At 35.4% G+C, this 26921-nt stretch overlaps 1 protein-coding gene across 4 annotated transcripts; it reads right to left on the reverse strand.

The window, feature by feature from the left end:
- Positions 1-514: 514 nt before the first annotated feature.
- On the reverse strand, positions 515-6449 carry LOC149142634 (stromal 70 kDa heat shock-related protein, chloroplastic-like). Of its 4 annotated transcripts, XM_089448974.1 has the most exons (5): positions 5794-6449; positions 5513-5691; positions 4328-4580; positions 1203-1290; positions 515-1107 (listed from the first exon to the last, which is right to left on the reverse strand). In XM_089448974.1, exons 2-4 carry the CDS (start codon positions 5513-5515, stop codon positions 1250-1252), a joined length of 297 nt encoding a protein of 98 aa, XP_089305100.1. In that variant the 5' UTR covers positions 5516-5691; positions 5794-6449; the 3' UTR covers positions 515-1107; positions 1203-1249. The 4 variants fall into 4 exon arrangements, 2 of the variants coding, with proteins under 2 accessions (XP_089305100.1, XP_089305099.1); XR_016264638.1 differs by lacking the exons at positions 515-1107; positions 1203-1290 and adding an exon at positions 5281-5408 and having other exon boundaries at positions 3291-4580; XR_016264637.1 differs by lacking the exons at positions 515-1107; positions 1203-1290 and having other exon boundaries at positions 3291-5408.
- Between the last annotated feature and the right edge of the window lie 20472 nt (positions 6450-26921).

Genomic DNA, 26921 nt, shown 5'->3' on the forward strand with positions numbered 1-26921 from the left:
AAAGGATTTTGAAGAAATATAGTTCCGTGAAGAGAATACTTGTTCAAAGTATGGCTTTGGCACGTGACTTAGGATGACCTGCTATAGTACGCATTGTTAACATGTCATATCTAGAAATAGAGGAATTTAGATTCAAGAATTCATCAAAATTCAAAACATAATCTCATGCTTCTTATCTTCATAAGTTGTACGAAAACAAGGATCTAGGGTAAAACTAATAAGCAACCGTTAACTACTTTATAGAAATAAAGTGAAATCCTACCGGAACAGAATTTGTAACTAGCACTGCTATCCTCTCGTCTAGCGAGCAAATATTTACCCCCGTGGATGGAAATACTTCTTGATCTGGATTGACGTAAGAGTACAACTACATTTCCAAAATCCATGTTGTCTATTCGGAACAGGTTGACCCCTTCGCTCTCTCGTGGTACAATCCTCTTCCCGCTGAGCCCTCACTTTTCCACGAGTCCACAAAAACAAAATATAGGACTGATGTCGTTAACTAGTAAGGGCGTCTTCAATTTTCACACCAAAAAGCAACTAAAACCAATATTTCAAAATTAGCAGGAGTAAAAACATAAAGGAAAGGAGGTTGAACGTCAAACTTGCAGAAGAAACCCTTATCAGTAAACTTACAGGGCTGCTGAGGATACTCATCATCTGTCCCTTGTTTCTCATGGCAATTACTGCAACTTGACGTATGGAACATCTGCAATAGGTCCCACTGGAAAATGACGGTGAACTAGACCATCATGTACAAATTATGGAAGACACTCCAGGGAAGGTTCATGAGTTGAATCAACTGTAACTATGTCTACTATAAAGTCTACTATCGTTTGAAGACGTGGCCTTCAATCAAGAAACATGTGCTGTAAAATACCATATTATTCCAATTTAGTTAAATAATGAAATGTATGTTTCATCATTAACAAGAAGCAATATAGACTTAGAAATCACTGCCTAAAGAATACTCAGAAATGTCGATCCACCATGACAGAAAATCTGAATCCGACACCAGCTCATCAGGTTGAACTTCTTACTCATATTCAATCCTCTTGAAGAGAGTTAACTAGTAAGGGCGTCTTCAATTTTCACACCAAAAAGCAACTAAAACCAATATTTCAAAATTAGCAGGAGTAAAAACATAAAGGAAAGGAGGTTGAATGTTCACTTGCAGAAGAAACCCTTATCAGTAAACTTACAGGGCTGCTGAGGATACTCATCATCTGTCCCTTGTTTCTCATGGCAATTACTGCAACTTGACGTATGGAACATCTGCAATAGGTCCCACTGGAAAATGACGGTGAACTAGACCATCATGTACAAATTATGGAAGACACTCCAGGGAAGGTTCATGAGTTGAATTAACTGTAACTATGTCTACTATAAAGTCTACTATCGTTTGAAGATGTGGCCTTTAATCAAGAAACATGTGCTGTAAAATACCATATTATTCCAGTTTAGTTAAATAATGAAATGTATGTTTCATCATTAACAAGAAGCAATATAGACTTAGAAATCACTGCCTAAAGAATACTCAGAAATGTCAATCCACCATGATAGAAAAAATTGAAGCTTCAACTTAAGCTGATCCTTATCAATATCCACTCTATTTTTCATGATAGTAGGTTCAATTGTGTTGTTAGACATATGGAATAGTTGTCCCTGCCTTGTATTTTGAATTGGTGTAATTTTACGAACGTAAGTACCATGATATTATAGTGGGCATCTTGATTGAATTTTTTGTCTTTTATTAGCTACAAAAATAATAGACCTCACACCCTGCCAAGCATATGAAATATTCATGATATAGGGTGAAGATAGAATAAAATATTCAAACTTTCACCTATCACAAGATGTATTAAAAAAGGTGAAGCTACGTTTCACACAAAAACAAAAAACCCTTTGCTGATGACTGATCCCTGATCAATGCATTGACATCTAATCAGTCCAGGCGGCAAGGAGATGAGTTCTGTTCCTTGAAGATGTGGCAGAAAGAAATCGAATTGAATCATTCTTTATAGCTTGGATTTGCAAGAGCATAGCCAGGGCACAGTTTTGTGTAAGATTCAAATTCACATGTTATTAAAATAATTGAAAATTTCCAGTTCCTTACTGAAATTATTCACTCAATTGTCAATTAAGAGGAAAGTGTTAAAAAGCACATAATACGCCGGATTCCTTGTCACTTCATAAATTTGCTCACCTTACAGCATATTTTACCTACTTTTAGCTAATAAGGCATAAAATTATGGTTTAAAGACTAGCAAATGCCGTAAAACATTATGTTCTTCACTTCAAAGAAAAACAACAATCAGCTCTTCACTGTAAAGAACAAGAAGACAAACGCAGGGAGTCTGCCACAAAAAGCAAGAAAAATGATGCAGGATACTTTAGAGGCAAACATCATAGAGTCAATTAGTATCGATTAAAGAGCGAGCACGAGCAATGATGAATGAATAGAAATGGAAGCTTATGACCCCAACCTTGTGGAAAATAATATCACAGTGACTTGCGAAGACATATAAAAGTCATGTTACATAATAGAAATTATGCAGACATAGGAAAAAGGTAAAGAACCGAGTACAGTAGTCTAGACTGAAAACACAAATGGTAAGTTAAGGGTTTGAAACATATGAATATGTTGATCATAGCTTCACTTTTTTTAATACATCTTGTGATAGGTGGAAGTTTGATGCTCTGTTTTTATTGAGTCACAGTCCTTACATCACCCAATAAGGAACTACATCCAAGCACCAATCTTAATGGTACCACAGTGGTTAGTCATGGAAATGAGACAACTCATCATTCCTGATGTGATAAACATGGAGAACAGAATCCACAGAGAAAACTAAAAGAGATGAATTTGTTTGAGATTGAAATGCAGTATGAAAGCATCAAGCATAGGCATGGTACTGCCAAGTATTTAGGGAAAATATATCGAAGTCATCTCTGAAATTGTGAACCAAGTTTCCCTAGGTCCATCTATCCAATTAACCTTGAAAAAATATTTCATAGAAGACAACAAAAATATTTTTTAATAGAAGCCTAAACCTCGTTGTACAGGAGGCTCCAAGAATAGTCATGCATTTTCAAAAATAATTTTATTTTTTTTGCTCAGGTTGACCAATATTACGCCCCCCTACAAATGTGTATATATATGGTAGTCGTTAAGCATCAAAGGGCAAGAATTTGTGGCATCTTTTGTTCAAGAATATCGTTGGAATTTGTCTAAGGCCAAGAATATCTATAGAAGAAGGTTGAGCTGCTAAGATTTTTGGAGCTAATCATTTCATTTTTCTATTGTACTTTACGTTGAAATAAATCAAGTTTCTTAAGCCTATTCTGAGGCCATTCTTGAGCCTAAACTGAGCTCATGTCTGAGGTTATTTTTTGAACCTTTGTTTGATGTATTCTTAAGGTAAAATCAAGGCTGATTTGACAAAAAGCCTCCCAACATACCTGAAAGACAATATTCTATTAGGCTGAAATAAGCCAACTAAATTCCGGTAAAAAATCCATATTTGGAAAAGTATATGAGTGGAAATAAAATGCACATTGCATACCATTGTGAGAACAGTTGAATTTTTCAACCAGTTTGGATTTCCAATGAATGAACCTGCAAAGAACAATCCACAGATTCCTTCACTTCCCAAGTAAGGGCGACGGAAGAGGGTCGTTAAGTCGTATCCGTTGACAGAGGCAAATAAAATTGAAGAGTAAAAATGGAAAAGACTTGCAGTTTGCCCTGAAAAATTGATACTGCCAAAATAATGATTCTCAGAAGTGCCAAAGAGTCCAGATTCTTAAAGAGACTACAAAGTTGGATGCATATAAAATTGTGAGAAAAAAATGGAAAAGATTTGTTGTTTTCCCTGAAAGCATGATACTTATATGCCCAAAAAAGGGTTCTCAGAATTGCCCTAAAGTCAAGACACTTAAAGAGTCTTGACAGTGTGTGCAAATAAAATTACAGAAAAACATAACAAGGAAACTCATGAAATTTGCAGGAAACAAATGACACATAACAAATGATGCAAAGGGCACTAAAACTTGCAAAACAAGATCCTACAAACAAAACACAATTGAAGGATTTTCTTTTATGATTGGACAACAACAACAAACAAGGTATCAAGACAACAAAACAACTAACATTTCCTGGACAGAGATACAGATTGCAAAATTGCTATACCAAATACAATGGAGAAATACTCGCAACATGCCCAAACAATAATGAGAAGTTCATAATTTCTACACCCCAATTTGAACAATAAAACTTAGACAGAACTATAGAAAGCTAACACGCTTTGAGTAAACATGTTCCTACCTGAGACATCAAATGTCCCACCACCAAGATCAAACACAAGTATTGTTTCATTATTCTTCTTCTCGAACCCATAGGCCAGTGAAGCAGCAGTGGGTTCATTGATAATTCTCAGGACTTCCAACCCAGCAATCCGGCCTGCATCCTTTGTGGCCGTTCTCTGAGAATCGTTGAAATATGCAGGAACAGTTATCACAGCCTTGTTGACCTTATCATTTAAAAACTTGGTGGCATCATCAATGAGCTTTCTCAAAACCTATATCACAAAAATCCCAACTGCAACTTATTAAACACAAATGCCTATAAAAGCAAACCTTAAATTACATTTTCAAACCAAACCAAATCAGTAATAGCCAAGTGTATCCTAAGACACAACTGCTTGGCAATACAAAACTTAAATTATAACATTAAAAACATTTTTAGAACCAAACAAATTCAGACGCGTAAATCAGCAATTTCTAACCAAGTGTGTCATTCACGGCCCAACGCCCTCACAAAATCAAACTATGCATAACAGGGGCCTGGAACATAATAAGGGAAACATGACCGCATGCACAGCTGTGCACCCATAATTTTACACCAAATGTTTCCTTGTGCCAAGCTATTCTAAACAAAGAAAACCAGTGCTTCATTACATCTGTATAAGCTTTACTCAAATCAAACAGCATATCTACATTATTTTGATTTAAACTTGTAAAATTTAAAACTTGATTTTGTTCATATACTAGCACAGATATGACAGATGAACACAACAGAAAAAAGATTGAATCGCACCAATATCATTAGTATTGTAGGAACATTGGTTTATTTTAAACTGTCCTGTAAATCCGTCAAAATTCACGTGATCAATCAAAGCAACATGACTCATGTCTAGGCGAGACTTTTAATATCAACTATATTTTAACCATTTACTTATTCTACAATCTCTATTGTGAATCTAACAGAGCTCAACTCACCAACCAAAGAACACTTGCCTTCACTCAAAATTTTATGGGTTTAACCACAATAGCCCTGTTTGAATGAAATTCTTCACAATTGTTTTTGCAAATCAACAAATTTTATTCTTAAAAGCCTCCCAACATACCTGAAAGACAATATTCTATTAGGCTGAAATAAGCCAACTAAATTCCGATAAAAAATCTATATTTGGAAAAGTATATGAGTGGAAATAAAATGCACATTGCATACCATTGTGAGAATAGTTGAATTTTTCAACCAGTTTGGATTTCCAATGAATGAACCTGCAAAGAACAATCCACAGATTCCTTCACTTCCCAAGTAAGGGCGACAGAAGAGGGTCGTTAAGTCGTATCCGTTGACAGAGGCGAAGAGTGAATCAATGGGGCAGAACCCTGGTAAGCTCTCAACTGAGAAACGACAATGCAACATGAAATTTCAAATTTAAATAAAAATAAGAAAATAAATCGATTTCAATAAAAATAAAAATGAAAGTCGAAACTTTTATCCACCTTGTGGGCCCTACATGACGGCCATGTGCCTAACACCTCTCTCCATAGCATAACACATGCAAGCTCTACAGCAGGCCACCTAAGGTTGCATCAGGTTAACAGCTGTGATCAGGCAGATTGAAACCTGAAACCCGAGCAAGAAGATTGAAACTAGTGTAACATCTGTAATCAGGCTAACATCTGTGATCAGGCATATTGAAACTTGAAACCCGAGCAGGAAGACCCTGCAATGTAATGTAACGCCACCTAATAAATCTACCACAAAGCTCTTGCGGAATGTTGCTGCCAATACTGCTGAAATAATACAGAGACCCACAAGCAACACTAGTTCGATTTTCACAGAAGGGGCGTCGGCGGGATTCGATACCATGATGAGGTTGTGCAAAGTGGAGACACAATTTTGGCTATTTTGCGACCCTAAGTTAGAAGAAGAAGAAGAAATTAGGATGCAAGTCTCTCGGCCATGGAGGGAAGGTGATGGTTTCTCCTATGGCAGAATCGATGAGGGCTATGCGGCCGTGATGTGATTGTAGTTTCTGAAAAAAATAACACCCATCAATGTGCTTCACTAAGAAGATTTCATTTCTGCAGGCGGTGGTTGTTGTACAGGTACAGGATCTGTTCCACCGTCACCTGAAAGTAGTCCTGATGATGAAGATGTTGTCGGCAAGTAACTGAGGATACGAGGAGTCCAAATGTGGTTGTCCAAGTTCGTGGCCTCATCAAGAGACTGGTCCTTATAGATGAAGCAGAATAAGGCGGGTGTGCCCCAGCTACTTCCGCCTAGACCAATTTGAGGGATGGCTGCTAATCAGCGCTCGATCCGAACCAGAATTGCTGCAATTGACCGGTCTACATCAGTGACTTGTTCTGCTGGGCATAAAGGACAGAATTCTGGCCAATATTTTCGGTCAAACTGTTCTCTAGTCACTGAGCGCTTCTCACTATTCCGATAACCCACAGGCTCTGCTCGGGCCAGGACCGCTCGCTCCCTTCTGCGCTCTGATACCCGGCCTCGGCTAAGCTATCCTCGGAAAGGTAAGCTGAGGTAAGCTCTGCCCTCATAACTTAGTATCTTACCAGCCATTCCGCCATTGCCATTTTTGCTATTCCCTTCATGGCAATCAAATTTGGTTTTCTCCTCAGGGCGGTTTCCTGTAATCGGCCAGCTTCTAAAAACCTATTGTCGCGGCATCGTCAGCTGGGCATCTGTCTCTAGCTGCTGGCTGGCCACGGCTGCTCAGGGACCTTAGCGTACGACCTCGGCTCCTCCAAATCCTCCAAATCCTCCACTCTGCAAGAGACCGCTGCAAAAAGAAACAAGAAGACAGCAAAGGAAGAGCTGGTAGGGCAATCGAAGCAGCGAAATAGGCGGGTTGAGCGAAAGCGGGTACCTGATCCAGCAACAGTTGATTCGGCTGCGCCATGCACGGACAGCTGCAGCCCCTGCATGCAGAACACCTGCCTGCCAATACGCCCAAACCAAAATTGCAAACAATACAAACTGCAAACAATCCAAACTAATGCTAAGAAACGCTAACATTAAAACACGAAATCCTCTGACGGTCAGCAAAAATAAACAAGCTTAAGGAAAATAACCTAAGCTCAGGCCTCTCCCGCCTCGGGAAGAGGCCGAATAAGATGGCAAACCTGAGCACTTTGGTTATCCGAGCACAGAGCATTTTAAAACCTTGCTCTAACCAACGCATTCTCCGAAATAACACCTGGAATTAATGCTAAATCAACGAAAACTGATTACTATAGTCCCTGGCCATTGCCAGATGGCAGGGACTAATAATGACGAAAAAAATCAAATACACTATAAATTAATATATAAAATCAAATATATCATTGTATAATTTTATTAGGCTTTATGATTAACAACATGAGTTTCTTTTTAGATAGAAAGAAGTTCGAATTTCATGAGTTACAATATGTAAGCAATAACTATATTATGCAAATGACATCCTTCTCCCACACTCATCCAAGTGAATTCCCTTACTAATATTATATATATTTTTTTATTTTTTACCTAATTTTTATTTATTTAAAATTTATAAATATGAATAATATATTCTTTTATATATAAATAATAATAATAACAATTTTAGTAATAGCAATTTTAAAATATATTTCTCAATTTCATATCATTATATAAATAATATAAAAAATTTCTAAATAATCGTGCCTTCATTACATTTATAAATAAATTTTTGAAGTGTTTTTTATCATTACAATTATAAATAATGAATAATCTTTTATTCTATTAAAAAAAAAAGCATTTCATTCTTTTATAAACATAAACTTTTTGTTAATATCATTACATAAAACAAACCTTCTAAACTAGTTTTTTCATATTGCAAATATTCTTATTCTTAAACTATTTTAATGTCATTACATTTATAAATAAAGAATATTAGTTTACTCCCTTAAATGTTGGGAGGCTTTCCAATCTTTTCAGAAATGTAAAAGCCTCTACCAAAACACCCTAAATAAATTATAATGACATAATTTGGGCAGAAATATTTTTTCCTGATTCTATATAATTATTATTAAAATTGAAATTTTATAGTGAAATTATTTATTAAATCTAACAGTTTCACCAATTTTATTACTAATTTTAGTAATTAAAATAAGGAATAATCAATTATAAAAAAAATCTTAATTACAATTAACAACTTTCGACAACTTCATTACTAATTCTAACACTTTCACAGATGTCAAAAATATTGCTCGCCACATTTGACGGGAATATCAACCCATAACAAGAAATTTTCCCATCAAATTACTACTTGTGAGCCATACAAGATTTGGGGAATCATAGTTATAAGTGTCGGCTGATTGTTGTTGATACTTTAACTTAACAGTTACACATTAACATTAACATTTACATTAAGCTGCTTTAACTATTTATTGTGCTTCATCTCTGACATCATTTTCAAACAATTAACTACTATAAATCAAATAAAATATTTAGGAAAATCGCAACTACGTTGTTATATAAAATATTTTCTTATTTTGAATGCATGTGTTCTTTTTTCCTTATTTGAATGCGTGTACGACCAAAATAAAATACACACCGGTGACCCCATGCGCCCTACAATTTATAGGAAAAATATATTTCAAGCTTCCATTTTATAAAAAAATAATGGAATGAAGTGCTCTATCCTACCACCAAAATAAAATACACACCGGTGACCACATGCACGTAAAATATATTTCAAGCTTCCATTTTATAAAAAATTAATGAAATGAAGTCCTCTATCCTAAGGATGCTGTCTTTATCGTAACCTACTGCTTGAAGGGATAGTGACAGTTGGAAGAATGTTTTTGTAACGTGATGGTTGAGATGACTCCTGTGATGGGCTAGACGTGTTGAAGTATGCTTTGTGGCCTAAAATAACTTACAATAACATTTACAAAATTGCATGCATGGAGTTGTCTATACAGATAAAATAATTAGAATACGTCAACATGTAAGCATGCCGAATAATTTCAAGAATAATCAATACCACATACATGTTCATTAGTACTGCATTAGTAGTGGTAAGTTCTCCTTTAGGAATCTTAATCTTTCTCTTTTATAGCGTGAAGAAAAAGGGTCAGAAGTAGACCGTATAGTCTTTTGCCTAAAGATAATAGTTACAATGAATACGATGGATCATGGATAATTGTATTGAAACAGTGTATGTTTTATTGTTGGGTCTTTATTTTGAAGTACATTATTAAGGTGTAAGTTGGACTTTTAAAAAAAGGAAGAAGCACAATGAAGATGTTGTAATGATAGAGTTGATAGATAAATTTAAGGCTCGTTGGGCCAGTTATTTTTGAGTTAAGATCTTATCAATGACTATTCATGTTCAGGGGATGCAACATCTTTGAAATCTTTTTCAGTTTTTTGAGGCCAGAAAATAGGTGGAGTAAAGGAAAGGTGGTTGGAGTGGAATGTAAAATGGTTGACCAATGAGATTCTTTAGCACAGGGGAAAGAAATCTTGAAGTAAATGTAGATGATACATGTTAGGAAGAGGAAGGTGGCGAATAATAAAGTCTATCGTTGGGAAAAATTAGTAGAGAAATTTCAAAATCCACAATCTATCCTTGGTTCGTGATTATAAATTATAAAGATTTTTCGGTGGTGCTTATAAATTATAAACAATAAGGTTTGGGAATGAGTTGGTCATTTTGGTTGTTGTAGGTTTTGGGACTTTGTTGCTAGGGTTGTGTGGTTATGTGTATCCTCTTATTAATAGTAGTATGTATGCTTTGTTTGAAACATTAGGTTTTTGAGGTAACATTATTATTGTAGGATTTTATTAAAGTCAAGTATTTGGTTTGATAGAAATGAATAGAATGGTGACCCCAATTAAAATCCTATTTATGTGTCCATTTTATGTGGATGATGTTTATTTCATGTTAGTTATTTCTTGTACTGCAATCATACATGGACTTGTATGTGATTATTGTGTTATGTCATTGAGGAATAAAAGAAATGAAAATATGGGTAATGGAATGATGGTTAAAGTAGTTACATGTGTCATATATCTATTATAGTTTTTATTGCTTTATCTATACTTCAATTTTAATTCTTGAACTAAGTGTGTGAGTTAGTACAAGATGAAATCAATATAGCACTAATGAGTTGGAGAGAATTTCTCAACCGACCAACTATTTTTAAACAACCCAATATCTACTTTTAAACAACCCAATATCTAATAAGAACTTAGAATTCTACCAATAAATAATCCCACAGACATTAAGACAATTGAGAGTTACATATTCTAATAAAATGTGGGTTTAAGAATTAGTACTTTTATATATCTTGAAACTCAAACTACCTTTATGCCTCTCTGTTTACAATTTGCCTACAATCACTAGAATGGATTTACTATTAAGGTATGATACCTTTACATCTCAAAATACCTTTATGCCTCCACGTTTTTAATTTGCATACAATTACTACAATGGATTTACCAATAAGGTATTTAATGCTAGCTGGTTATTATTTTTGTCTTCACCTTATTTGGCAAATGATTATTTATGTGCGTGTGGAGAAAGTACTATAAATTGGCTTTAACTATCATATGTTTTAATTTTTATTTTGGATAAAATTTTGGTAATGAAAATGTTCATATGAGATAGCATATTTTTATTGTTTAAAATATTTTTTTGAATATGTAAATGGATTTCCATAATGGGGTTAGAAGCATAGTAAAAACTCAACCCATGGAGGATGATGCCACACACTTGCGGATGATGTTGGGGCCGGAAAACCCCACGGTGATCTTAGTACATGGGATGTTAATATTAGTAGTGCGAACTATCCATCAATCTTGATGGGAGAGGAAGCACATGAACATTCTGGGTATTTGGAAAGTGGGAAACATATGTTTTGGAAAATGTTGTGGTTATTGTGGATGGTTGATGATCGAGAATAAAACTTTTATTTCAAACCGCACTCCTTTATTTAACATAGATAATTTATATTAATTATAAATGAATGATAACTAAAAAATTAAAAATAAAATAAAATAAAAATATTTAAATATTGTGAAAATTTATTATATTTTATTTTTTATTAAAAATTTAATTAAATAAAGAAATATTTTATAAATATTGTAAAAGATATCTTGAAATGATTTAAAAATGAAAAACAATGAATACAAAGTATATACAACTAACTCCATAACCTAGGGAGTGAAGCTTGACATTTACTCTATATTCTATTCGAATCCGTTTTGACCGCGAATAGAATTAAGTTTGATAACTATTTTTTACTCGAATTAATTACTCTTTAGTAGTGTTTGAGTTTTAATTTGTAAAATTTTACGAGCGGTTTTCATAATTTGTTCTTACAAGGTATCTAATTTGAACTTTTATATTGTGTGATATAAAATTGTACATAAGTAGATATAATGATAAGAGAGAATTGATATAATTAAGTCTATGTATAAATGATGAAAATATTTTTACATATTTTCACTATGGAAGTTAAGGCAAAGGTTGAACTATTGAATGTTAATGCACGCATTTTCATAAATATACTTTTCACGCGTAATGGGAATGATTTTTCATGGTATATTGAGTATATGTAACCATACTATTTAGAAAATATGTAAAGTTATAAGGTTAGTTGTAGAATCTGATCACAAAGGTTACGAATCTACTGCATTCGTAGATGAAAGGGGTTTTAAGAGGTTGAAAAATAACTTTAATTTTGCTAAGTACAATATTTTTCATCATTTATTAAAAATATCAACCAATCATTGAATGTAGTGAGTGGATTTAACTGAAATATACTTTCCCTTTTTCTTTCCCTAGTTATCATAGCAAATGGGTTGTGTACAAGTCTCGAGGATTGTAAGAGGCTCCATCAATATGTTTTAGGTTTTTTTTACCTTTATACATTTTAATTGAAAATTCTTAGGGTTGTTTATTTTTTTAATTGATTTGAGTGGATGTTATTTGTTAGAGGGGATATTTATCAATTCCAAGTGAATTAATAGATTTGGTGTTCCCCTATTATAGTTGTAGACCTTACTAACCTATGAGTGACGAGGTATATTTGTGGAAGATAAATATGTACATATTGAAGGGATAAAGGTGGAAGGATAAGGATGCTAACAAACGTTGAGTTGGATAGGAAACCATTCCCATCTCTTTATAGATTGTTTCTTTAAGATAACTAGGAGGTTGGATTCCTTCTAGATACACTTAAGATAACTAGAGGGAATAAATTTTGTAACATATTATTGAGAAAAGAACTATTCCATGCAATTGTTGATCTCTTTTCTTTTCAAGGACAAGAGTCATCCTCGTAGGGTATTATCAAATTTTCCTCTTCATTTTTAAAGAGATTGTAGTCCTCTTTTAAGTCATTGAGATATTCAAATAACTATAAGGCATAGATATTTCTTCATTTATCACATTCACCTACAAGAGGGAAACGTGAGATTTAAAAGAAATAATAGAAAAAGATAATATCATAAATAAATGAAAGCCTTGGGATGATTCCTTCTACTATACATTACATTATACAATAAGACGAAAACATAACTAAAGAAAATTCATAGATAAAGTGGAAGGAAATGGCCTATATTTTCAGATAAATCTACAATGCCATTGAAAGATCATAAACAATAATAAGAGAACATTTACAAGATTTGGCTACTTATTTAAAATTTCATAAACCATAAATGGAATGCACTCCAAAAAATATTTCCCTTCCTATATGAGAGTCAAAAATATAATTTAAATTTGAATATAATAAGTTCTTTAAAGAACTTTACAAAATATTGATACTTAAACATAAATCTAAATTCATTCATCCCTAATGGATTGGAATTGGGCTCCCATGGATCAATTAATAAGCACTAACCGGGAAGAAAAAGAGAAAATATAGTGAGGGATTGGCTTTATAGACATGTAAAATAATAAAAATGTTATATGATCAAACACTATGGAAAAATAAACTGAAATTGCTTCAAATAAAATAAAGATCACTCACAAAATTGTTGAAGGATGACTAGTGGAATGAATCCTCTCTCATGTGAAAGATTCTTCTCCTCTTGGTTTATAATCATCCACCCTTGTTTTCAAGTACTTAATGCTTATGTTTTTCCTCATTGTGTTAACTAAATGATCCAGCTTCGGCTGTGATGAAGGACCCTTCCAAGACATTTCACTTTCGTGATGTGTTAAATTGTTGTTTCAAAAGAACATAAATGAATACATCTGCATACTATAAATAAGAGGAACATAAGAATCATCATTAACATAAAATAACAAGACATTGATAACAGAGTTCATCCAGGAGAGACTACGGACTATGTCTCCGGGCCTCAGTGTCAAGATGGTGTAGGCCGCTGCATTAAGTGTTTTCAATAATAGTGATGTACATAGAGATAATGTCACTGTCATACAAGGATAATGCCCTAATGCGGGATTGGCACCAAGAGATGTTCCACAACAAGAACTCTCAGTCAAAAGACTCCTATTAGTATGACACAAAACTCATGCATGATGAGCATCTTGCCAACATGGCATAAAAGGGATCTCAATGCAAACATGCATGACGACAACATGAGTATCCAATCAACATACAATAAGAGATCTCAAAACACAAGATGAAGAATCATGACAACAAGTCATAAACATATGATTCTGCATCACATCAAGCAAGAATCATGAAAACGAGTAAGAACAAGATCCCACATCAAGCATCAATAGGGATCTCTATAGCATAACTCATAGCAAAAGAAGTACAGGAACACACTACATATACCTCAAAACCAAGGGCCATATAAAGAAGCGGGTGTCAAGTTGTTGGAGCTATTCGTGCCATTGATCTCACAACATCAATCACATGGAAATGGTTGCTCGCACATGAATGTCAACACCTGCACTCCACTTAGAAAAGTAGCTAGAAAATGAAATGAGAAAATGAGAAATCTAAGTGCACCATCAGATTTGTGGCATCGAATAGTGCAAAATCGACTGTTCAAATTCTAAATTCTGAGAAGTTGAGAATCTGGGGCTCAAGGAATCTTTTAGATTCCCCCTAGATTCCTCAAAGATTCTGTTGCATGGGTGGACTAGAAATCTGCAACTCAAAGGGAAACTCTAACCTTTCCATTATGATCCTTGCAGAAAACCATGAAAAATGACTATAAACTTGACTATATTTCGACATGGAGAAAAATTACCACCTCAGGAAAATTTCAAGGATCATGATTTCGGGAAAATAGTGTTGGGCCTGATCTCTGTAAATTATGTGTTGTAGTGATTATGTGTTTTTCCATCACTTGTTGGAGCAAAAATGATATTTTGGTTTTGTTTTCATAGTTGGGGTCTTGCATCCATCTTGATGTAAACTTGACCATCGAGTATGTGTTATAAACTCATGGCAAGTGTGGGACATTTGGGTCATTACTTGGTCATGAAAGTCAAGCATGTAATTTGAAAAACAATGTACTACAAGTTTTAGAGGTAGCAGGTGTTGGCTTGTCACTTAAGGCTCTGAGGAACAAAGGTGAAGGAGATGGAAGTGATACCTTTTCGGGACACTTGTGATGCAGAAAAGGTACAAAGAAGTTGTAGATTATTTTTCATGCTTTTGGAGGACCAAAAGCTCCTCAGTGGGGAAGATTGATCCAGGTGTTTCCAGAGGCACACAGGACAAATAGGGCTTATGAACTCTTGAAAATCAAAGTGCTTAGAATGACTTTGACCCATGACCAGAGCATAGATCTCATCGCCCTAATCACGAAGGTGTGAATGGTTTGTCAATCCGAACTCGTATGAGGGAGAATGACCCAATCAAAGTTGTGGTAAAAGTTGGGCTATGGGCGAGGTTTAAGTGTCCTACAATTTGACGGACCCTGAGGCATGAAACCTAGCTCCTGAAATTGGTCGAAATTGCAGCTTCGTTAATTTTCCCAATATCCCTTATTTTCTAAAACTTTGAAAATTACCCCTGGCACTCCAAAAAACAACATAAAAAAAAATATATTGAAAAAAAGGGCTGGGCGGCCATGACCCCACTGCCCCCAGAACCTTAACATTTAAATTTGGCTCGGCGGCCATCACCCCGCCAAGCCCTCCACCCGCACCACATACATATTAACCAAATGTTAAGGGGGTGGGCGGGCCACCTCTGGTAGACCTAGCCCACACCCCAACAGACCTCACACTAAAAATAAAATGCGACGTGGGAATATTGGTTAAGGGTGTCAGTAAGGGTCGAACCCGCTCGGCCCATGTGGCCGGCCCCCAAGTTGGTGGGCCTATTAATGCGGGATCCGGTACCAACGTGCCACAACCATAAAATACAATGTTGGTTCAAACATTAATGCGCCAGAACTTGATGCGTGCCAATGGAAATGGGCATGGGGCAGGCCGCCCAATGTAGACCTGACCCCCTTTTTAATTCATTCATTTTTTTTTAAACTATATTGTGTAAAAAAATGGGAGGGGCAGGGTTTGACCACCCATCCCCTCCTCAACTAATGCTTAATATTACCAATGCACCACAGCTACCTCATTGTTAAATCCGCCAGAGGTATCTTACATAAACCTCATTTGCACATTGCATGGTACAGATGGAGGAATCAGGAGCGGTCATGGATTTCGAGACAGAGGAGGCAGAATCTTGGCACGTAGTTCAAGGCAGCATTTTGCAGGAGGGGTGAAATTTCACTTTGTCAGATTTTGATAAATTTATATGGTTTTAGCACTTCTCGACTCCACGAATGTAATGGTGTTGTCCGTGTCTCCATCAAAGTTCTGCATTTTTTGGCCATTTTCAGTATGAGGGTGGAACCATAACTGCTGCAAAAATGGGGAGTAGAACAATGATCCTTGAAATTTTCTCGAGGAGGTAATTTTTCTCCATGTTGGAATATAGTCAAGCTTACAGTCATTTTTCATGTTTTTCCGCAGGGATCAAAATGGCAAGGTCAAATTTGCCTTTTGAGTTGCATATTTCCAGTCCACCTATGGTGTAAAATCTTTGAGGAATCTAGGGGGAATCTAAAAGATTCCTTGAGCCCCAGATTCTCAACTTCTCAAAATTTAGAAATTGAATAGCTGATTTTGCACAATTCGATGCCAAAAATCTGATGTTGTGCTCAAATTTCTCATTTGCTCATTTCATTTTCCAACCACTTTTCTAAGTGGAGTGAAGGTGTCGACATTCATGTCCATGCAGCCATTTCCATGTGATTGATGTCATCAGATCGATGGCACGAATATGTAGTGTGTTCATGTACTTATTTTTCTATGCATTGTGCTACAAAGATACCTATTAATGCTTGATGTGGGATCTTGTTCTTACTTGTTTTCATGATTCTTGCTGGATGTGATGCGTAATCATATGTTTATGACTTGTTGTCATGATTCGTCATGTTGTGTTTTGAGATCCCTTGCTATATGTTGATGGGATACTCATGTTGTCATCATGCATGTTTGCATTAAGATCCATTTTATGCCATGTTGTCAAGACGCTCATCGTGAATGAGTTTTGTGTCATGATAGGAGTCTTTTGACTGAGAGTTCCTGTCATGGAACATCTCTTGGCACCACTCCTGCATGAGGGCATTATCCTTGTATGATAGTGACATCATCTCTATGTACATCACTACTATTGACAACACTTAATGTAGCAGCCTACACCATCTTGACACCGAGGCCCTGAGACATAGTCCCTCTTGGACGAACTCCGCTATCAACATCTTGTTATTTTATGTTGCTGATGATTGACATGTTTGTCTTCTTTACAACATGCAGATGTATTCATTTATGTTCTTTTAAAAATGAAATTTAACACATCATGAAAGTTAAATGTCTTGGAAGTGTCCTTCGTCACACCCGGACCTGGATCACTGAATAAAGATCCATTTTTAAAATATGAAGTTAGCAATTCATCCCTCAAGTTGGGTCTCCCTTAAAATATTCTATATTTTCTATTTTACAAATTATGTTAAAAAATAATATGGTCATAGGTGCAAAGTTGCTCACAACTTTTGTTTTAATTTTCTTAGCTAAAATCTATAATTTCAGCGCTAGAAACCACTCATAGTATATTCTTCATAGCATAATTTCAGCCCTAGAAAATTATGCTATGTTTCGAAGAAAATATGGTTTTCCCCAATCACACATTAGGGACTCAAATTATGGCCTTTAAAAATTCATGACTAAGTGACCATTGATATGCACAAAGTCACTAAGAAATCATTGATCTACTCCATATGAATATTTTCCTTTTCATTTATAAATATACCTTACTCATATGACACACATTATGAGAGGATAGTTATAATGATTTATAAATACATGGACTCATTATATTATGCATAATGTAGTTTTTGGTTATTGCCTCAGTACCTAGTTACATGTGTCTAACTAATACCTTCCATGTGTCACCATGGGATTTGTCTAACTAGTTTCCATGAGTCATAATGAGATAATGCAGAGCTAAGATGTATGGATTCAGAAAATTAAAGTAAATAAAGGTAAAAATAACTTCTGAGGAAGAGGAATAAAGGTAAAAGTAACTAACTTATAAAACATGTTGTGTGAGGGATGTGCGAAGAAAAGGGTTTTTTGGAGGCTAAGTGATGTTTCAAGAAGTAAAGTAATGAATTTGTGGAAGAATATGAAGTGCATGGAGTAATGTGTAATATATATATGCAGAGGAATATAGTGTGAAAAGTAAAGTGTAACGTATGTGCAGAGAAATATGAAGTGGGGAATCCTCACAATTTCGAAAATGGCTAAGTAAAATTGGGGGAGGACGTAAGGTAATTCTAGATAAAATAATACTTATTTATCAAAATGGAAAATAGAGAATGAGATGAATAATGGAAATAATGACATAAATGGAAGTAATGGATATATTTGGGGAAATGGAAATATATTTGGTACATGACCTTTGATTTTAATTCCATAAAATGTTAGAGGAAGCTAATACATATGGATATATAATGTATTAACATGATATTTTTCTTATTTCTAATATCTTTACTTTTACTCTCCTTGCTCAGGAGTGAAATCATCCTTGTTATACTTGTGTGGAGAATATTTGCAACATTTAAATTGGCTTAATTTTTTTTTTTTGATAATCACTCTATTTGATGTGTCACATGAAAAACATCAACATTGAACTTCACATGTGGGATAATAACCTCCTGTGGGTTGCTAAGAACCCCAAAATTAAACTAACTATGTTTTCCTTTCATATATTGAGTGATCCCAAACTATCATCATGATTCTAGTGAAAAACTATTAGGAGAATTTTAACTAAAATAGAAAAATCATATACAAAATATACCTATCCTAACATGGAGATAATGAGAGATCTCAAGTATAAGTATACTTCCATTGAAACCATGTACTCAATATACTTATATGCTTACTTGCAACAATGTTTGAAAGCATTCGTTTATTGGAGATGTTCTAAAGATTATCCCGCATAAAACAATAAAAATTTTGCCATGATGAAGTTGTGAAAAATAATTGATGCTAGGAATCCATTGACAAATAGAGTGATGATTCTTGTTGTTTACCAAAAATCATGTTGTATTTGAAAATAAAGAATATGATCCATCTCTCTTGGTTTATATGTCCCTTTGTTGTTGATATTAGAAAAAACTCGTTTTCATTAAACTCTACTCGAGATAGTAATACATATATTGAAAATTAGATGTAAATTGGTAATGCTTGCTCATCTCATGCTTATATTCCTCTTTCAACTCAACAGAAAATAATTGTGACCTTTGAGAACTAACTACAATATTTTTACCACATTGATATTGAATAAAGTATTGGCGTATTTCTAGTGGAGTTTTATTTAATACATCTTTGAAGTCATTCTCAAGATGCAACAGATGTTATTCCTACAAAACATTCTAATTGTCAGCTTCATGAACCTAGTCTAATGTACATAAATTTTTACATATTTCATTAGATTTCCATTTTATTTTCCCATTCTTATTTGCTTGGAACCTATTGATGACATTGGAAACCACCAACAAATAGGGCATCTTCTTGATATAGGGTCCCAACTAGACCTCACACCATTTGGTGTATAAGTCTCATTTTGAATATGACACAATTACCGTTTACTTAAAGATATGCCTTGGATTTAGCTATTAGCAAGAGAGAGAAGCACAAATGTGCCTTTGAATGAGCAAGTGGGTGGGCATTGTGAATTTTCGATTGCAGTTGTATCAAGGTTTTCTTACCATGGGGGGGGAATAAAGTGAGCCTCTAAGAGAGAAGTAAGATTACTACCTTCATGAAGACACACATAGATTATAAAGGCTCATCTAACATCAAGTGAAATAGTTTACAAGGATGTGACAATCATTATAAACATAACAACACATTTTCAACAAGAATCACTGAACTTACTGAAATAGTTCAATTACTCCGATATTGATTAAAACAAACATGAATCATAAACATTCAAAGAATAATATTAGAAACATTCACAATCCATGGCTGAACACATGTTGGCCTGAAAGGCTTCGATATTAAGAAAAATTCCCAACATATATAAATATAATGAACACCACTAGCTTCAATAGTGGAGCATTATAACCACTACTCACTCCCCCGAATTGCTAACTCTGTCTCTCTAATTCCTTGTGGGAGAAGCCAATGTTAAAACTCATTTACATGAGAAATGAGGATCTATTCATAACTTGAGAAATGGCCTTTCACATTATTGTGACTCTCGAATTTCTAGCTTCTAGTAACCCTTGGACTTCTACAACCTTTGGAATTCCAAATGAATTTTGGAATTACATATGACTTTTAGTATTACATCACTTTTGGAAATCGATGACTCGTTGGTTCATACACAAATCTTGGTTTTCCACTTCTATATCTTTTACAATGATTATAATAATACACCATGACTTCCATATCATCATATGATGAGACTCGACATGTCACTATCTAGGATGATTGGGACTAATAATGAATGATCACGTAGACATTCTCTAGTGGTGACATGGATACCAATTGTATCTTCATCCTTTATGGAGCTTCTATCATTGATTTTCTCTACCCTCCAAAGGGTCTATGATCAAATGGAATATTTGGGATGATTTTATTATCAAGGTTCAAGTGTGTTCTTCATTATTTTCGAGCTTCGTTTGTGTTTTATCCTTGCCCAATCTCCCTCATGTGTGATTTCCATGATGTTTATGAACTACTTATATCTAGAAATAAATCATGACGAGAAACCATCATCCTTAAAATCACCTATTTTACCATGTTCCGTGTATATTTTATGTTCAGACCTTTCCGGTTCACTCAAGAGGGAAAAAAGGGGCTTCAGGGTGCATGGCCACACTTTGAAATGCTAAAGGGTTGAAGAGGGGATGTTTCATAGCTTCAACATGTGCTCATCCTCTCAACAAAAGAATAAAACCATGGTCAAGCACATTTCACAAGTTCAAAGAAGGAGGGGGAAAGATTTGGGCTTCCCAAGTGCATTGTTTGCTCAAGGGAGTGATCGAGGGTATCGGGTGCACTCATGAAGGCTAAAGGAGGAAGGCTTCAGGTCTTCAAGGTGTGATCATGCACTCAAGAGCTCCAGGAGGGCATAGAGTGCACTCCTAAAGGTTGAAGGGTGATGATGCATGATTTAAGAGTGCACTGATGTGCTCAAAGAGTCCAAGAGCACAGATGGAGCATCAAGGAAGGTTGAATGGTTAATCTTAAGGTTTTTTCAGTGTGCTTGTGTGCTCAAGGAGGGCACACTTTTTCGAGTCAAAGGAGTTCACTCAAGGAAGACTTGGTTCGAGGAGGGTGTAGCTCGGAGTAAGGAAGGGGGGAGAGGGTTAAGGAGTGCATCCTACACCCTTGGAGGTCACATTCCACACTTTTGAATAATGAAGGATTCCCCATCAAGGCTTCGAAGTGTGGTCATGTACTTTTAGTCTTAATTGATTTTCTTTGAAACCAAATATGTGTTTAAGTCTAGAATATGAGGCGAGGTGAGAACAATATGTGTTTAGACATTGAACCATGGGTGACATATACCAACTCCTCAAGAGAACTTAGAAAAACTTAAAAAATAATGCAAATACATCAAAACACCACTTTATACACATTTCCCTAATGCAATGAATGTAGTGTGTGTGATTGTGACCCATGAGTGTCGTTTTGTGGCAACAAAGGTGTTATTACCATGAAATTACCTAAAATAGGTTCTGATGAATGGGCTGACACTTGAGAGGATTCAAATATGATTGAAACACACATAGGATAACATGGAATGATAATTGGTGATCAAGGTGACTCTAGATTTGATAGTGATAGTAGGCTCCAAAATTCAAATGTAGTGAAATTTTAGAGGGTGTTGTAGCAGTGACAACACTTGGTGACACACTAGGTAGAATTTAGCTTCTGTGTCTTGAAATAAATTTTGGTTAAGGTTCATACCTTTAGGAAGTATTGATTGCCTCGATTTCCCCTTTTCAACCTAGTTTTACACATAACATCCCACTTTTCTCAACATGGTTGAAACACATAAAAGACACACCATATAACAATTGTTTCAATATAGGAAAGGGTAATGTGCATGGCGATATGATATTCAAAATACGATTTTTCATCTTTGTTCTTGCTCCACTACTAGTATGCTTGCACAATACCTCAATGGAGAAACTTAAGGAGCAAAAATGTTTCTTTTCTACCATCAATCCCGAAAAATACATCGATGAAGTCGCTTGCTTCACATCCGTACATAGGAAGCTTTTATCTTGTTTCACCCTTTATTTATTTATTTCAATACAACTGTGCAATGGCACTTATTATTTTCAAAGAGGTGGAAGAGGCATCCCAAATTATTGAGAGAAGAGGAGGTTTCCCTTTCAGTGAAGTATTTTAAGGCCTCTTATATTAGCCTACTCGCTTTATATTCTCCCCTTATCCCTTCTCTACTAGATTGGACAAGTGTTAACACACAAGTAGATTTACACCAAGTTGTTAGAAAATCATTAACGGAGCAATGAAACACATACAATATCAAAGAAGCAAAGCACAATATCACATAAAAAAAAATAGAGACACAAATATTTGGTTCACCCAATTTGGGTTACGTCCATGGAGAAAAATCTAGCCCTTCCTTTTATATTATCTAGGAAAGCGAAGAGATACAACCTATAACAAATTTTTTGTAATTTCCTCTTTTCTCTCACAGAGTCTCTTTTATCTTTCTCGCTCAGAATAATAATACACAACCACAATAAAATTCCCCCATATAAACTGAGTGTTTTCTTCTAGGTAAATAAACCCTAAATTTACATAAATTCTACCATCATATCAGCCACCTAATGAATGAAATAGATTGACTACAAAATTACAATAATTTACAAGGTAATTTTTCATCTATTTTTAGCTCCGATAGCTTTACCCCCAAACCCCTGCTAGCCCCTAGACGCCCTAGCCACCAGGGATAGGCCTCGTGGGCCCACGTGGGAGTGGGGGGGACAAGTTCACCCCACATCCCCACATGTGGAGTGGTGTAGAGTCTTCTTGGGGTATACACCCAACTGAAAAGAACTTTGAGTCGGGAAGATAATCAGGCTCCACACACATAACATGTTGAACAGTTCAGATACTAGCATAGGTACAGATCTAATAGGTTCCCTCAAGGTTATCATGTTGGATGAATCACATTTTCCATATTTCCGTGGCTCAACCTATGCCAATTTCCCAAAAAAATAAGGATAACAACAGAAAGCCAAGCGTTGTGGTTGTCACACTTCTATTTTATTACACTACAAATCCTTTTGAGCCATTCACTTTACACAAGGCTCTTATTTCTGTACACTGACCAAAAAACAAGACACAATAAGACATGACTTACATAACAAACGAATAGTGAATAACATAAAGAGAAACAAAACAATTTTACAAGAAATTCATCCTATAGCTGCTACCGAAGGAAATGCTTTAGATCTCGACCATTTACTAGAAGGGGATCAATCCTCCCATCTAATGATTTCAGATTGAAAGAATTATGGTCGATATTTTCATCAACAACAAATGGTCCAATCCACATAGGTTGGAACTTTGTGTGTTTCCCCTTTTCTTCATGGTATTTACCCAACTTGAGGACTAGTTCATCCACATCAAACATTTTTTGCCATGTAGACTTCTTATCAAACTAGTGCTTTGCATGGCTTTGATGTACAACAAATTGTTTTTTTCACCTTGCACGTTTATTCCTTCAGTTTAAGTAGCTTATATATCCTCATCCGAACTAGGAGGCAAGGTTTACCTTGTGACTCTTGAGAGAGTTGCAAGGCCAAAAGATAAAATTTTGGAGGCAAGATAACTTCTTTACCACAAGCTAGGAAGTATGGTGAGGTTCTCAGGCAAGGCTTTGGAGTAAAATGGTCAACCCAAAAAGCATTGTCCAAAGCTTTATGCTAGTTCCTTTGTTCAGAGAAGATGGTTTTCTTCATTATACGGATAATATTATTATTCATGGATTTAGCCAAACCATTTCCATGTAGATAATACTTAGATGCATGTTCCAATACAATTCAGTTTTCTAATGCTAATTCATAAAGTTTTAATGATGAAAAATATGTTGCATTATCAAAGACAAGTGACGTAGGAATGCCAAACTTAGTCATAATAATTTGTTGCAAGAAGTGGATGACTTTGTCATGTTTACTTGTCTCAGACGAACTTCTTCTAAACAACGAGTGAAGTAATATGTCACTATTAAAAATATATCAATGTTTCTTTAATGAATGAGAAAAAATTTCTCCAATAACATAAAGACCCCACTATTCGAATGGTTCTTCAACTGCTACTGGTAGCAGTGCAGTGGCTAAATGATGAGCCTCATAAATGGGTAATTATATGGGCTCATTATACCTCCTAAACTAGTCAAATCAACCATTCTCTTAGCTTATTGTATGATTTTTTGATTATGTTTATGTTTCTAGGGTGAGTTGAGTTAGTTATTATGCCATGTGGTCTAACATGTATTTAATGCAGATTATTAATGGATTTCAAGGTCAAAGTCAAGGATCTAATGGAAAAACTGCAACAATAACTCAAAGTAGATAGAGGAGAGGAATTACAGGAGGGAATATCCCTCATTTATTGCTCCTCACTTCAAATTCCCCTTCATTCATCTCGGAGTACAAGCAGCCAAATCATGCACTAGAAGGCAGTCGAGCAAGTGGAAGATGATTGAGAGTTATCTCGAGTTTTGGGAGCCAAGCCTCCCTAATTTTAAGGAAGCTATTGGTAGCTTCAGATGTATAAGTAGAGAGTCTTAGGGCCTCACTAGGGTCAATTTTTTTCTTATGTAAAATCTGCTCAAATTTCGAGCTCACTATTTTATGACATTTTTATGTAATCTTGCTATTTTTTGATAATGAAGATGGAATCCTTTTTGAGCTAGAATTGAGTTGCCTCAGAGGGCCGAAGCTCTTGGTTTAGGGCACAATCCAAGCATCCAAGCTCCTCTTTACTTGTATTTGTATGCTTTGCTTCAGTTGTAGATTAGTTTGTTGTTACATGTATTCCTTTTATGGTTACAAATAGGTTGCTTTTGATGATTTAGTAGTTTGCTTCCGTTTATGCCTTTTAGCATGTTAAGAAGTGATCAGAAAAGTTTCAAAAGGCTAGCAATAGTGCCTTAGCCTCTCTTCCTCCCTCTGGGACCATGATTCGAGGCAAAGACTCTCTTTCTGTCCCAAAAATATAGATTTTCCTCATTCTTAGGACTTATAGTGTTTGTAGCTCTCCAGTAGGTTGATAGTCCAGTTTTGCTTTGCTTTAGATCTTATTCATCAAGTTCACTTCCTAATTTACAACAGTCCTTTATCATACATTCCTTTATTATAGAATTTCCCAGCATTTCCTTCTATGCATCATAGTTTAGGCCATTTTAATGCAAAAATCTATTTTTCCTAGAATGCATTCATTTCGATAGTTGCCTAATTTTCTTGGTTCCTATGCAGCATATCTCTCCCAGAAGTAGACTAGCTTGCCAGTAATCACACCCTCCATCTGATTCATGCCCTATAGGTCTCCCAAACCTCACCTTAATTCAGCCCTAGTTTCCTTCATTTTTCATCGAACTTCTTCCTCTCTCCTTTAGCAAACCGAATCATCTTTCTCTCTCCTGGTGATTCATGGTAGACCTTAGGCGTCATAACACCTCATTCCAACCTTCATCCACCTTTTCCACCCACTCTCACACCCTCAAAACAACGGAAATTTCTCTCAACCTCCTTCTGTAGCCCTCTTGTAGTTACCCTATTTTCCTCCTGTAGCTTTCCTATGTCCTCCTGTATTTTTTCCTGTAGGCTTTCTTTTGAAGGCCGATTGTGGGAAAAGCCTCCAGAAAGCCACGTCAGACCTCCTAGGACCCATCCACACCATCCTACATCATCCCAAGCTCCAAAACCACCCTCTAATGTCACATGTTTACCACACACAGTAAATTAGATGTATGTTAAATTCACATAAGAACACATAAAAGTCCAAAAATATGTTTTCTTCTTATTTAACTCCAAAAATAGCATGGTTAGATGTTGTTTACTTCCTTGAGTAGGTAATGGAATTTCTTTCATGGTTTTCATAGTGTTTTTGGAAAAAGTAGAATTAGCTTGTTAATTAGGGTTTATTAGGTTTTGCTTTACATTCTAGTTTTTCTCCTTTCTGCAATTACAATGGCTTCTGTAGAGTAATCTTTCTTTTCTTCCATCATACATAGAACTTCTTCTGGGATCTATAGAATTTGGCTTGAGCTCCTAGTGATCTTTCGCCGGTTGACCAAGTGACAACCTGCAGTGAGAACTAGTACTTGTGCATATAGCACCGATGCTTCCAAGTTTGTTACGAACTACCAAGTTGATAAAAAGTAAAGTTGGCAGCCTAGTAGTTGCAGAATCCTTGCTGCAATACTTGTGCTCACCACTGTTTTTCACTGTTGCCAAGGAAGTGTCAGAGTATTCTATGATTACTACTTTCTTCTATTTCCTATTGCAACATTCTGCTAATAGTTTATTTCAACAAAAGTGGACTAGTCATTTCTTCTCTTTCAGTTCGGCATCTCCTTGCTTTCCTTTTCAATTTTGCAAATTTCCATTTAGCAAGTTTATTTCAGCTAGTTGCAATTTGTTTTGTGCAATCACAATTTCAGTTTCTGTAGGTACTTTCAAAGCGAGTAAAAAGAATCAAAAACCAACCAAAAATATTTCCTTTCATGTTATGAAACCAGCTCAAGAAAAGATAGAAAAGAAAGATCAACGCCTTAGAATTTAGCCTCTTCGAGGGGGCAACCTCCTTTACATTACATAAATGAACAATTCTTGGATGATACAAATGACAAAACCTCCTTTCTATATATAGGAGTCTAAGGAGTCACAATATAATCCAGCCGACCTAAAAATAATAATATAAAGCCACAAAAATAATAATAGAGGGATTCTATGGGGCACAGAAATAACAATATGTTGGTAATAGGGGCACAACAATATAAATAAGGGGTATAACTACAATAGTAATGGGGTAATCACTAGTATTATAGGGACCCAACATGCCCCTCTCCTTCACAAAAGTGTTGTCCTCAACGCTTGAGCA

Source organism: Pinus tabuliformis, chromosome X, assembly GCF_031772625.1.
Source record: "Pinus tabuliformis cultivar Carrire ecotype Pingquan chromosome X, CPIR1, whole genome shotgun sequence".
NCBI lineage: Eukaryota > Viridiplantae > Streptophyta > Pinopsida > Pinales > Pinaceae > Pinus > Pinus tabuliformis.